We start from the raw sequence: 13,921 nt of genomic DNA on the forward strand, positions 1-13,921 counted from the left end.
TTCATAGTGGTTTCGGTGTTCTTGTGTGGCAGCCTGATGAAATGCGATAACGTGGGCTACATACATTCATAACTGTCATACTGAAAATATACACTCAGTGTTAGCAGGAAGCTGTGTATAGGCTGACAAGAAAGGACTGACCCTAAAATACAGTTTGTAAGATGCTTCAAGAAATAGTGTACCAAAGAAATAATCGAAATTATTAATAATAGTAATAATAATAAAAATCCAAATTGGTAATCAATGGCTCACCTTGAAAACAATTTGTTTTACTGGAGATGATGAACAGCAGGCAGGTGGATGGACTTTTCTCCAAATATATATAATCAATCTTGCAGTATTGGCTCCAGGACTAGAACACATAGAATCAACAGAAATGATGAAATAACTCCCTTTGTCATCCTTCTTCATTGGTTAACCCACACTGTGCTGCTTTTGATCTAAATATATGGTACAAATAATAATTTTTGCGTTGTTTGACAATTTATTGTTAATAAGTCAATAAGTGACAGGACTTGTTAATGAAGTATTTACTTCACTAGGGAGATACATTTCTCCAGGCAGTACATACAAAGTTTAGAGGGCGAGGCATTAAATTTACTGCGATAAAAACGACAGAAAAACACAGAGCTTCATACTGAAAGGCAAATGCAGATCTCTGTGAAGAAAAGTCAGCACTAAAATGGGTAATGACTACATAAAGATCATGAACATGCAAGGTCTGGATAAGAATGGACAGTTTCAAAAATAACACTTTTAGAGGATGTCATGAACATAAAGTACATTTCCTTTATCTCACAAAAAAGAGTTTTTCTATTTTTGCCATTTAGACCAAAACTGGTGATATGTCAGTGTCATACATGTATATTTTATTTGTATTTGTTTGTTAAAGTGTACTAAGTACTTTGGTTTCTGTTTTAGATTACAGGGAATAGTGGCTATGGTTTGGCAAGTAATTAACAAAAGCAGCTCTGTTGGTTGTACAAGTACAGTATAAGCTTCACTGCAACATTATTCTTGATATATGAAGTGAAATGCAGATTTCTGGGTGAAATGTTTAGGACAAAAATGGGAAATAATTTATTATAATTATAATTTAATTTTTTAGGGCAGACCATGAACATGCTAAGTGTGTATTTACAGGTGTGAGCTGTTTAAAAAATAACTCTTTAAAGCCCTCCTCTAAATTAATTTTGAAGTTACCTCAAAAATACTAAAAACAAGACCAATTAAATGTGATGACACGGGTTCGGATTTATGTGATGTACAGTATGTAGCCTGTATCACCAGTCCTGCCTGATTTAGCAAAAAACAACAGATAAAAGAAAAAAAAAAATAAGAGAAACAATTAAAAAGCAACAGAAATGATGAACAAACGTTTATTTCTCAGACACAGTTAAACAACACTGTGGTAGATTTGATCTAAATATACCGCACCACACATAGTGAAGGCTGAATAAAATATTGTAAAGTTTTTCTGTGGCCTGTCTGTCAGCGTGGTTCATTTCTGATGCTTGCTGTGGTTTTCCTGAGAACAAGTTCTGCAAAATGACACTCCTGTATGTCAAAGTCCATGTAGTCAGACACACAAGTGTAGTCTTAAGAAATACGTTTGCATTATTTTGCTTCATCATGGCTGGACACCTTCTGTTAGTCTTCCTCATATGTAAGTTAAACCTCTAATTTTAAGTTATTGATCAATTATTATTACATCTGTTTCCCTTGTTAACATGTTGTTTCTCCAACAGATTCCTTTCATGAGATGAAAGCACAAGGTCAGTCCTGAGTTTGACATTAGTTCATAAACAGCTGCACTGTCATCACAGCTTGAACAGTTTATTACAGTCTGCAGTTAATTTGATCATTTGTGTACATGGATGTGCAGTACATTTTCTCTACTTCCTATACAGTACATTAAATCACAATTTCTCATTAGGAATTTCACCACATTAATGCAACAATTCAGTATTTGATATGATAACATATTTCTTCCTCTAAATTTTCAGCATCTCTTCCACCTAAACTGACAGTGAATCCACAGATGATCACAGAGACAGACTCAGTCACACTGAACTGTCAGGCTCCAGCATCAGTGTCTGTGACTGAGTGTTTTTTCCGCACAAATGGAAAACCTGCCAAAAGTTTCCCTTGTATGACAACTCTGACAGGGACTGAGCTGCTCAAGATAACAAATCAAAGTCCACCCGCTGAGGTTAAAGTGACATGTTTTTACCTTGTAATGAATCCATCTCCAGACAGTGATGTGTCCTCTATCATCATTCAACGTGAGTATTCATAAATTTAGAAATAAAAATTTGCATTTTAAATAAATGTGATTTTTAGTCATTTAATCCAACATATGCTTAAAATTTCAGCATCTCTTCATCCTAAACTGACAGTGAATCCACAGATGATCACAGAGACCGACTCAGTCACACTGAACTGTCAGACTCCACCATCAGTGTCTGTGTCTCAGTGTTATTTCTACACTTTAAGTGGAGGAACTATCAGTGTCCTGTCTTGTCTGCAGACACTGACAGGGACTGAACTGCTGAAGATGGCACATCAGAGTTTACCTACTGAGATTGAAGTGAAATGTTTTTACACTGCCATGTTTGGAGACACATATTCTCAGTCTCCACACAGTGACTCATCCTCCATCACCATACAGAGTGAGTGACTGTTACTTCTTATTTACTGATATTATTATATCTTGATACAGTATCAGCACAGGATATGTGGCTTGGTGTTATATTTCAGGTGCACATGGGTTGAACACCAAAAATATTCTGAGTAATGACAAATTTGATTACACTTTGTATTACATGATACAAACTAACATCAGATAAATTAAACTAAATTATTATTTTAGATGGTTGTTAAGCATGATAAGTGTTGTATTGTATGAGTGTAGGATATCTGTAAATGCCAGCACAGATTACAGTGTACTTGACAGCAAAATGGCACGTTATAGCTTTGACTTTTAATTATTTTATTAATCTTTCTGATAGGTCAGAAACCAGAGATGAGTTACCAGCATTTTGATGGTGACTCTGTTCTCTTCACTTGCTCACTGCCTGGATCTGCTAATCATGATACGAGATGTAACCTGTACTTTGGAGAAGCAAGTCATCCTGTAAAAACAACAACCATCCGGAGGGAAATGACCTCAACAAACCAGAAGTTTTGCCAGCTTACTGTCTCAATAGATGATTTGTTGACACATCTACGTTCTGTTCTGAGAAAGGATGCCAGCTGTGATTACACCTTGGGAAGTGAACCCAGCTCTTTGTCTCCTCGTAGTGACAGATACAGCTTGACTGGTAAGTCAGAGTTGACGTTAATACATGCTACATTGCTACAACACATCCATTTAAAAGTCAAAAACATACAACTAAGCATACCCATGGCATACCCTCTCTTACGCTCTCCCAAGTGTTTGTCCACACATGAGACTGACAGGGCGAAATCTACCTTCCTTTCTTCTTTTATTGTAGATATTGTAGACAAAGAGTCAAGCAAGATGCAGAAAACGCCAAAACTTACTATGACCACAGGTAGGTCAGCTGCAATATCACAAATCACTCTATCACTATATTTGTTATTTTTAATAGTTTTAATCATTGCAGCATTTTACAATAAATAATTACTATGAAATAGTGCTGTCAAACTATAACTGACTGTCATCAATACTGAGTATGCAGTGGACATTCCTTCAAGATTATAGCGACAAGAAAAAAAAGTTATTCACACATTCCATTCATGAGATGAAAGCACAAGGTCAGTCCTGAGTTTGACATTAGTTCATAAACAGCTGCACTGTCATCACAGCTTGAACAGTTAATCACAGTCTACAATTAATTTGACCATTTGTGCACATGGACGCAGAGTACATTTTCTCTACTTCCTATACAGTACATTAAATCACAATTTCTCATTAGGAATTTCACCACATTAATCCAACAATTCAGTATTTGATATGATAACATATTTCTTCCTCTAAATTTTCAGTTCTTCTTCCACCTGAACTAACAGTGAATCCACTGGTGATCACAGAGACAGACTTAATCATGCTGAACTGTCAAACTCCACCATCAGTGTCTGTGTCTCAGTGTTATTTCTACACTTTAAGTGGAGGAACCGTCAGAGTCCTCCCTTGTCTGCAGACACTGACAGGGATTGAACTGCTGAAGATGGCACATCAGAGTTCACCTGCTGAGATTAAAGTGAAATGTTATTACACTGTAACACGTGGAGAGACAAAGTCTACATCTCCACACAGTGACACAACCTCCATCACCATACAAAGTGAGTGACTGTTACTTCTTATTTACTGATACTATTATATCTTGATACAGTATCAGCACAGGATATGTGGCTTGGTGTTATATTTCAGAAGTACATGTGTTTTTAGGGGTTGAACACCAAAAATATTCTGAGTAATGACAAATTTGATTACACTTTGTATTACATGATACAAACTCACATCAGATGAATTAAACTACATTATTATTTTAGATGGTTGTTAAGCATGATAAGTGTTGTATTGACCACAGGTAGGTCAGCTGCAATATCACAAATCACTCTATCACTATATTTGTTATTTTTAATAGTTTTAATCATTGCAGCATTTTACAATAAGTAATTACTATGAAATAGTGCTGTCAAACTGTAACTGACTATCATCAATACTGAGTATGCAGTAGACATTCCTTCAAGATTATAGTGACAAGAAAAAAATGTTATTCACGCAGTATTTGAAATGATGTAGATTTGGACATTTTCATTTTTTGAATTGTGCTGTATTACTGTAAATACACATATTGAACTCAAGAGTCTGACTTTACACAACAGTACATCCTACATGCCTACCAGACAAAATGATTGATTATACTTCACTACGTCAGTTTACTTTAAACACTCGATGTTAAGATCACTTTAAAGTTCACAATCATCTAAAATACATTTGGCCTTCAGTAATAGTAAATTAGTGTTAATGGAAAGCATATGACATTACATAAACTACAACTTACACTGATGTACAGTAACAGATTTCAATATGTTGCAACATTCTTTCAGTAAGGAAAGAAACTGTATTTCTTTAACCTTAAAGACAATATTACATTAGTGCTGAAGTAATCAGCAATTATGTTACATCAAATTCCAGAAAATCATCACATATCACTTATATATTATTAATATATTAAGAGTTTTACTTTTTTTTTGTCTTCTTAATGACCAGGTCTTCCAAGCTATCGTAGGGTTTCTACTCCCGTAAAACCCACATCAGGTAACAAAATGACTAATAATAAGAAACACTGTATGTATGTTTTTCATTGAATATTTTCATATGTACTTTTCTTAATTACCAGGTCAGACTGTTGGTAAGCCGACTAACACTGGTAGTTCAACCTCTACATCCCTCTCACCTGTGAAAACAACCTCAGGTGGCACAATTACTCAGGTTCTTAATGATCCATGTTGACTTCTCATTTTTAATTTTAATGTTTTTGTGTGTTCAAGGAACGTTTACTGGTATAGCTATGACCTCTCCTGACGCAGCTCTTACAAATCAAGCATCTAATGATGAAATAACAGGTAGACTTACTTTTTAATTACTGCATAAAAATGCTAAAATGCCTTACTGTGTAAATCTTTAAATGCCTTCAACTATGTACTTTTATGTCCATCTGTTCTTGTTCATTGTATTCCCACTGAAAACAGTTTCAGGTGAGCAATAAGATTTTAATTTCTTACACCATCGTAATAAGAATAAGAAATTGTTAACATAGTTAAATTAAAGTATTTTTTAAGTATTTTCCTCAAAGGCGTAGGTTTGGTTTTTGTCCAATAGCCAAAATAAACTTTTTTCTTATGTGCACTTCTTTCATATGCAAACATGCACACATAAAGAGCTTGACTCTACAAAAAGTTTAATTTTATTAATAAAAATGGAGACTAAAATTAATATCTAAAATTGACATAATTGAAATTATAAAAACCTGTAGGTAATGTGCTGCTCTCTTCAACTAAGTCATCTTCAAACCTCACCTGAGATTCAGTAGCTCTGCAGTTTGTTGATTTTGGGCACAAATTAAGTTTCCTGCAACTAAAAAAATATTGCTTTGATTACAGAACTTTCTTATTAAATCAGTGGTTACTGACAGTTTGGTTCTTCTTTAAAAAGGACTGTCCGTACGGCCATGATTTTTCTTGTACACAATTAAAACATTTAGCAACAGCCAAAGCTATACAAACAGTAGCTCACACATACTGTGTTTCAGTCATGTCATGTTCTTTGTGCAAAATGTGAATAAAATGAAAAAAACAAAAACAAAAAAAACATTATATATTAAAAAATTACTTGCATACCGGCAAGGATGCCTGATATTCATTGGTTAGTCAGAGAAGAAATTATGTGAATCAAATCAGTGGGCCTGTGCCTTCAGTCTGAACATTTCATAATTTATCTTGAGAATTAGTTTGAAGGGCTTTTCACACTGCACTTAGCCCACAGCTAAAATCATTCTTAGAGCATTCTTAGCCCCAGGCTAAAAAAGCTTTCACACTGGCACAATCCAAAGTGGGCTAACCCCGACTTTAGCCTAGACACTACTGTACGTTTCTGTTTTCTGCTGGGTTTAAGTATTATGGAGGCTATTGCTCTGCAGTGTCACAGTGAAATAAGCTGTATTTCATAATTACGATGGTTAATATATCCTTAACCTGAATTGAAATGATTCATCATGTTTACAACTTTATTCACATTAAAGTCCTATTAGTTGCAATGACACTTGTTTGTGGCCTTTGTTGTTCCAAAACAGAAACGTGGATATGGAAGTTGGTAGTAGTTGTGGCTGGTTTTGGAGTAACTGTAGGTGTCATCTTGCTGGGATTTGCACCCTTCTACAACCAAAGCACAATTGGTAAGACTTTAACATTTTACCCCAACAGAGTTTATTTCAGTGTCCAAGAAATCTGTTCAAGATGTGATGTGAGGTTTTTTTTTTAGCATGGCGATATGTTGTTCAAAGTTGCTCAAGTTAGAACTTGCTGATTTAAATCACATTATATCTTCCTTGTCTCATTTAACCAGTTTATCTAACAATACTGAAATAAAGATATTGGCTTGAATAGTCATAGTCATTCCAATCACAGTTAAAAAAAACAAGGTACATGGAATACATATGTGCTTTATTCTTATTGTAAAACCCAACTGCAGTTGTAGGAAATCTTTGATGTGGCTTCACATTTCCTTTAAAGAAGTTAAGTTCTTTTTAGTAAAACATAAAGAAGTGACTTGTATTCAATATTTGCATTTTATTAGGGATTATTACAGTTTTGCAATGTCAAGTTAAGCAAGTCCATTTTCAATCATATAACCCAATATTACAAATGACAAATTAGCCTCAGGGGGCTTTTACAATTTGTACAGCAATACAACATCTTCTTTCCTCAGACCTTCGATTCAGATAAATTGAAGAAACCTCAGAAAGAGCAACAGAGGAGGGATTCCTCCTCCAGGACGGACAGACATGCAACAGATGTTTTGTGTGGAGAATAGACCAAGATAATAACATTAAAATATGGAAAAACAGGATGACAGAATTATAGATAAACTGATAACATATATTTCAATGATCAGATTTTGATGATTTTTTTTTTGCTTTTTCTAGAAAAATGTGCTTTCAAGAGGTAAGAAACTTTGTCTCTTAAACATTCCCAGGTTAAACCAAGTTGGTGTCATCTTCTTTATCATTGTTGTCCCAGTTTTAAATTCATAGTTTCAGACATTCATTGAGAGGATTATGTACCCCTTATAACAAAACTGATTGGGCTCTCAGTTAATCAGACTAGCAGTGATGGTTATGCTGGTAAAACTAACACCCCCAGCACATTGAAAACATACGTTGTAGTAAACAGATGTCTGAGCTGTCAGGATGGAAAGGATGTCCTGTAGACTTGTATGAAATTGACTGGATATTACTAGTCAGCTGATAGCCAATCAGATGATTTAGAATTAAGTCAGGATGTGATGAATGAAATACTGATAGCTGTTCAGGTTTTCAGAGATGTGTTGGGAAAACCAACACAATAACACAAACTATATTTATTTGGATTTTACATTCTTCGTTTATATAACTGTTTTTCTCTGTAATGAAACTAACAAAAAACTTTTTCTATTATTTTCATTTAGACCAAAAGCCATCATCACTGGTAAATCAAAGTATTTCTTCCTCTTTTGCATTTGCTGTAATGATCATGTCAATGCAATTGATCAGTGTTATACATGTTTATTTTATCTGCACCTGTTTGTTAAAGTGTACTAAGGAGTGCTTTGGTTTCTGTTTCAGATTACAGGGATTATATGGTATGTCTCAACAGTGGATAGGGATTTGAAAACTTCTGTTTCTGCTAAGAGGTTTTCCTTCATGACCATGGTGTCTTACATGAGGTTACTCTCTCTCTCCCTCTCCTTTATCATTTCAATTAAGAACTTGCAGGCTGGTTATGATGAAACCTACAGTATGGTCATCTATAAATGCAATATTGGTGAGCTGATTTTCTCTTTCTCTTAACTTGAATGAAGTATAAGGTTCTAAAATGTTGGGGAATAGTTTTAATGGATTACTTAAGCATGACCACTATGGTCAAATTAAATTAATAAATACCTGGAAAATACTGCATGTACTGTTTATTTGGTAAACCTGAGATTGAAGAATTATTATTACTTTTACCAATGGGGATTTCATTTTTTTGAGAGTTACCTAGAAGATTATAAATGGATTCTGATGTTAATAGATTGGTCATGGAAGCAATATACAATTAACTTTTCATATCAAACACCTAAAAGTCACCGTTGAAATGGTTATGGATTTTATTAAAATGCCAATGAATGGATACATATAAAAGCTTTATTTAGGTTATTATTTTAGGTTTACATAACAGATGACATGAAGTTTGTTTTACAGGGATAGATGATAGTAAAGAACATTGAACAAATATGATATTAGCCACTTGGTGGCCCCAGTGCTTAAAATTTGCTAGAATTAAAACAAGTATAATCAACATTTCAGGAGCAGTCATGAAAATGTGTGAATTCTATAAGTTGTTATTGTGGCTTCACATTTCCTTTAAAGAAGTTAAGTTCTTTTTAGTAAAACATAAAGAAGTGACTTGTATTCAATATTTGCATTTTATTAGGGATTATTACAGTTTCGCAATGTCAAGTTAAGCAAGTCCATTTTCAATCATATAACCCAATATTACAAATGACAAATTAGCCTCAGGGGGCTTTTACAATTTGTACAGCAATACAACATCTTCTTTCCTCAGACCTTCGATTCAGATAAATTGAAGAAACCTCAGAAAGAGCAACAGAGGAGGGATTCCTCCTCCAGGACGGACAGACATGCAACAGATGTTTTGTGTGGAGAATAGACCAAGATAATAACATTAAAATATGGAAAAACAGGATGACAGAATTATAGATAAACTGATAACATATATTTCAATGATCAGATTTTGATGATTTTTTTTTTTGCTTTTTCTAGAAAAATGTGCTTTCAAGAGGTAAGAAACTTTGTCTCTTAAACATTCCCAGGTTAAACCAAGTTGGTGTCATCTTCTTTATCATTGTTGTCCCAGTTTTAAATTCATAGTTTCAGACATTCATTGAGAGGATTATGTACCCCTTATAACAAAACTGATTGGGCTCTCAGTTAATCAGACTAGCAGTGATGGTTATACTGGTAAAACTAACACCCCCAGCACATTGAAAACATACGTTGTAGTAAACAGATGTCTGAGCTGTCAGGATGGAAAGGATGTCCTGTAGACTTGTATGAAATTGACTGGATATTACTAGTCAGCTGATAGCTAATCAGATGATTTAGAATTAAGTCAGGATGTGATGAATGAAATACTGATAGCTGTTCAGGTTTTCAGAGATGTTTGGGAAAAACAACACAATAACACAAACTATATTTATTTGGATTTTACATTCTTCGTTTATATAACTGTTTTTCTCTGTAATGAAACTAACAAAAAACTTTTTCTATTATTTTCATTTAGACCAAAAGCCATCATCACTGGTAAATCAAAGTATTTCTTTCTCTTTTGCATTCGCTGTAATGATCATGTCAATGCAATTGATCAGTGTTATACCTGTTTATTTTATTTGCACTTGTTTGTTAAAGTGCACTAAGGAGTGCTTTGGTTTCTGTTTCAGATTACAGGGATTATATGGTAAGTCTCAACAGTGGATGGGGATTTGAAAACTTCTGTTTCTGCTAAGAGGTTTTCCTTCATGACCATGGTGTCTTACATGAGGTTACTCTCTCTCTTCCTCTCCTTTATCATTTCAATTAAGAACTTGCAGGCTGGTTATGATGAAACCTACAGTATGGTCATCTATAAATGCAATATTGGTGAGCTGATTTTCTCTTTCTCTTAACTTGAATGAAGTATAAGGTTCTAAAATGTTGGGGAATAGTTTTAATGGATTACTTAAGCATGACCACTATGGTCAAATTAAATTAATAAATACCTGGAAAATACTGCATGTACTGTTTATTTGGTAAACCTGAGATTGAAGAATTATTATTACTTTTACCAATGGGGATTTCATTTTTTTGAGAGTTACCTAGAAGATTATAAATGGATTCTGATGTTAATAGATTGGTCATGGAAGCAATATATAATTAACTTTTCATATCAAACACCTAAAAGTTGAAATGGTTATGGATTTTATTAAAATGCCAATGAATGGATACATATAAAAGCTTTATTTAGGTTATTATTTTAGGTTTACATAACAGATGACATGAAGTTTGTTTTACAGGGATAGATGATAGTAAAGAACATTGAACAAATATGATATTAGCCACTTGGTGGCCCCAGTGCTTAAAATTTGCTAGAATTAAAACAAGTATAATCAACATTTCAGGAGCAGTCATGAAAATGTGTGAATTCTATAAATTGTTATTGTGGCATGACAGATATTCAACATTTGCAACTTTTAAATCTCAATAAATGAGAAAGGTTCACTGAGAAGAATTAAGTCATGTCTGTTTCTTTCTTTTCACAGAATAAATACCGAAAACTGCACCTTAGAGGAGCGAGCTGCATCTCACCAGGGGGATACAGTGTACAGCTCTCTAAAGCCATTTTGAATTTCAAGTGTTGTTTGTCTTGCATCTTTATTTTCATTTTGCTTTCTTACAATGTTTACACCGTTTACATTTTTTAGAACGGTGTAATGCCTTTGTTGAATTTTACTGAATGGATAGAAACTGAAGTTAAGTCAGAAGATAACGTGTATCATGTGTCGCAATGCTTTAAATAATAAAAACATTATACACAACTATTAAAAAGAAGTCCCATTCATTTCAAAAATTTAAGTTCAGGTTCATGTTTATTCATAAAGCTCTAGACACAAAACAAGTTTCTACAAAGTGCTTTACACAAGAGGAGTGATAAACAAATGTACTTTTTATGTAAACAAATACAACACACATACACAGAAAACAGTAAAAACCAACTAAAAAAGATTAAACCTACAGTAACACAAAGAGATAAAAACAATCACAGCTGTTTAGTGAAGTTATTTCCCTATATACAGTATACCTTGTATAATAAGAAAATACATTTTAAAAGATGACTTAAACATATTAATTCAATAAATGTGACACTTTATCAACTTGATGTAAAAACACACAGTTTATGCAGCATAATTTGGACAAAAATGGGAAATAATTGATGATAAGTACTAAGTCCATCAATATGTCAAGTGTGTGAGGAGAGGTGTACCTGAAAAATAACAGTTTTTAAAGTATTTTACACACACACATACAACAAAGAGACGTGAAACTGAGACGCTGCTCATCAGTAGTTCTGCCCCTCTCTGTTTAAAAGCTACTCTGAGAAAAACAACCACAAAGAAAAAGAAATGAGGAACAAACTTACTGTCGTCTTTCTTCTGAGGTTAGCCACCGATGTGGTAGATTAATCTAAATAAACAAATTAATTAATAAATTAATCTAAATAAAACGTAGTTAGTTCTTTGAAAAGGATGTTTGGTGTGTGTATTTCCGTGGCCTGTTTAATGGTGTGATTCACCTCTGATGCTCGCTGTGGTTTTCCGGAGAGCGAGTTCTGCAAAATGACATTTCAGTATGTGAAAGTCTAACCATAGACACAAGTGTAGTCTTTAAAGGAGTCTTTAAAGGAGTCCTGGTCAGTCTTAATCTTCAGCTTCATCATGGCAGGACTCCTGTTGTTTGTCGTCTTCATGCGTAAGTTAAACCTTCTATTGATTTTTTCATCATTAATATACAAACCAATGCAGGTTCACCTTGCAAACACTGGTTAATTCTTTAGATTACAGCCCACAGCGTACGGTGTAATTATTCACAATTTACAGTGTAATTTTTTGTACTTAGTAAGAACAAGAGAACAAGTCATACAAACTTCATAATATTAGAATAGATACCTGTCAGTTAAAAAACTACCTACAGTATAAATTCTTTTTAAATTCCCAGATTGTTACCACCTTTAATTGTTAACTTCACATCTTGTTCTCTGGTACCTACATCAATATGTACTGTACTGGTAAATCACCAGCACAAACAATTACACTGTAATTTGGGAATAAGTAGGTTGTATGATATGGGCTGTCACCCAATCATGAAATCAATATGCACTGTATGTATATTAATATGTATCACAGCAGTCCTACCTCTAATTGATATAATTACACATTAGGTAAAGTTTTAATCTGTCTACATCTTGTTGAAGTTCCTAATGAGTTATTATTGCATTTATTTACTTTGTTAACACATTGTTTTCCCAACAGATTGTTTTCATGAGATCCAAGTACAAGGTCAGTCTATGACCTATTGTCTTTCATGTCCAGCTGTACTGTTGTCACTGTATGGGAAGTTTATTATAGTATCTTATTTATTTGAGTATATTTACACATTTTACACAGTATATGTTGCTCTAAAATATCTCTATATTAAAATTACAATTCCTCGTTAGGAATTGTAATTAAGTTAATACAACTATTATGTATTTCATAAACATGTGTTTACCTTTACATTTTCAGGTCATCTTCCACCTGAACTAACAGTGAATCCACCGGTGATCACAGAGACAGACTCAGTCACACTGAACTGTCAGGCTCCACCATCAGTGTCTGTGACTCAGTGTTATTTCTCCACTTTAAGTGGAGGAACTGTCAGAAGCTTCACTTGTCTGCAGACACTGACAGGGACTGAACTGCTGAAGATGGCACATCAGAGATCACCTGCTGAAGTTGAAGTGAAATGTTTTTACACTGTAACATGTGGCAAGACGAATTCTACATCTCCCCACAGTGACTCATCCTCCATCACCGTACAAAGTGAGTAACTATACTGCTCTGCTCTTTACTTGATACAGTATCAGCACAAACACTGCAGCATTCAACAGTGGGGTCGAGTGGCATTAGTTTTTTCAAATAATTTTTTAATGTTTACATAGATTTACTATTCAATATATGCAATGGAAGTATTTCTTTATTGCAAGTGTCACGGTGCAGGTAGTAGGCTACTGGTAAAATGATTTGCTCTCAAGTCCAGGAGATTTAATTACCACTGAACTTCATGTCTGTACTAACTGCTAGTATTCAGGCCTTACCTGAACCCTGGTGAGCTTGACACACTTTGAGCATGTGCTCTACTCATCCCTGGCAGTGTTGTTCACTCACCTAAGTGGTTGGAGCCGGGGCGGTGTCCTCCTTGTTCTGACAACTGTGCACCGAGCTTGGCGTTGGTTTCAGTTCATTTAAACAAATAAGACCATCCTGCCAAGAAAAACAACAAAATCTGTGTTTTAAGCAAGTGCCCCAAAACGACATATCAACAAAGTGTCTAAAGGC

The 13,921-nt window shown here is 34.3% G+C and overlaps 1 protein-coding gene across 3 annotated transcripts in view; it reads left to right on the plus strand.

Annotated features, from left to right (window-relative positions):
• Positions 1 to 1,480: 1,480 nt before the first annotated feature.
• The window catches only part of LOC121889589, a 38,852-nt gene continuing 26,411 nt past the window's right edge, over positions 1,481 to 13,921 (plus strand). Inside the window, exons 1-20 of one of the 3 annotated variants that reach the window (XM_042401675.1) lie at positions 1,481 to 1,666; positions 1,749 to 1,775; positions 2,007 to 2,285; positions 2,376 to 2,672; positions 3,012 to 3,323; positions 3,498 to 3,557; positions 4,012 to 4,308; positions 5,243 to 5,290; positions 5,373 to 5,447; positions 5,524 to 5,598; positions 6,825 to 6,926; positions 7,677 to 7,695; positions 8,198 to 8,217; positions 8,355 to 8,371; positions 8,496 to 8,553; positions 9,555 to 9,573; positions 10,075 to 10,094; positions 10,232 to 10,248; positions 10,373 to 10,430; positions 11,090 to 11,311. In XM_042401675.1, coding sequence (XP_042257609.1) covers positions 1,549 to 1,666; positions 1,749 to 1,775; positions 2,007 to 2,285; positions 2,376 to 2,672; positions 3,012 to 3,323; positions 3,498 to 3,557; positions 4,012 to 4,308; positions 5,243 to 5,290; positions 5,373 to 5,447; positions 5,524 to 5,598; positions 6,825 to 6,926; positions 7,677 to 7,695; positions 8,198 to 8,217; positions 8,355 to 8,371; positions 8,496 to 8,553; positions 9,555 to 9,573; positions 10,075 to 10,094; positions 10,232 to 10,248; positions 10,373 to 10,430; positions 11,090 to 11,094 — 1,923 coding nt within the window. In that variant the 5' untranslated portion in view covers positions 1,481 to 1,548 and the 3' untranslated portion in view covers positions 11,095 to 11,311. Of the gene's footprint in view, positions 1,667 to 1,748; positions 1,776 to 2,006; positions 2,286 to 2,375; positions 2,673 to 3,011; positions 3,324 to 3,497; positions 3,558 to 4,011; positions 4,309 to 5,242; positions 5,291 to 5,372; positions 5,448 to 5,523; positions 5,599 to 6,824; positions 6,927 to 7,676; positions 7,696 to 8,197; positions 8,218 to 8,354; positions 8,372 to 8,495; positions 8,554 to 9,554; positions 9,574 to 10,074; positions 10,095 to 10,231; positions 10,249 to 10,372; positions 10,431 to 11,089; positions 11,312 to 13,921 lie in introns of those variants that run through there. The other 2 variants (XM_042401657.1, XM_042401666.1) reach the window with 2 other exon arrangements.

Source organism: Thunnus maccoyii, chromosome 3 (assembly GCF_910596095.1).
Source record: "Thunnus maccoyii chromosome 3, fThuMac1.1, whole genome shotgun sequence".
NCBI classification, from domain to species: domain Eukaryota; kingdom Metazoa; phylum Chordata; class Actinopteri; order Scombriformes; family Scombridae; genus Thunnus; species Thunnus maccoyii.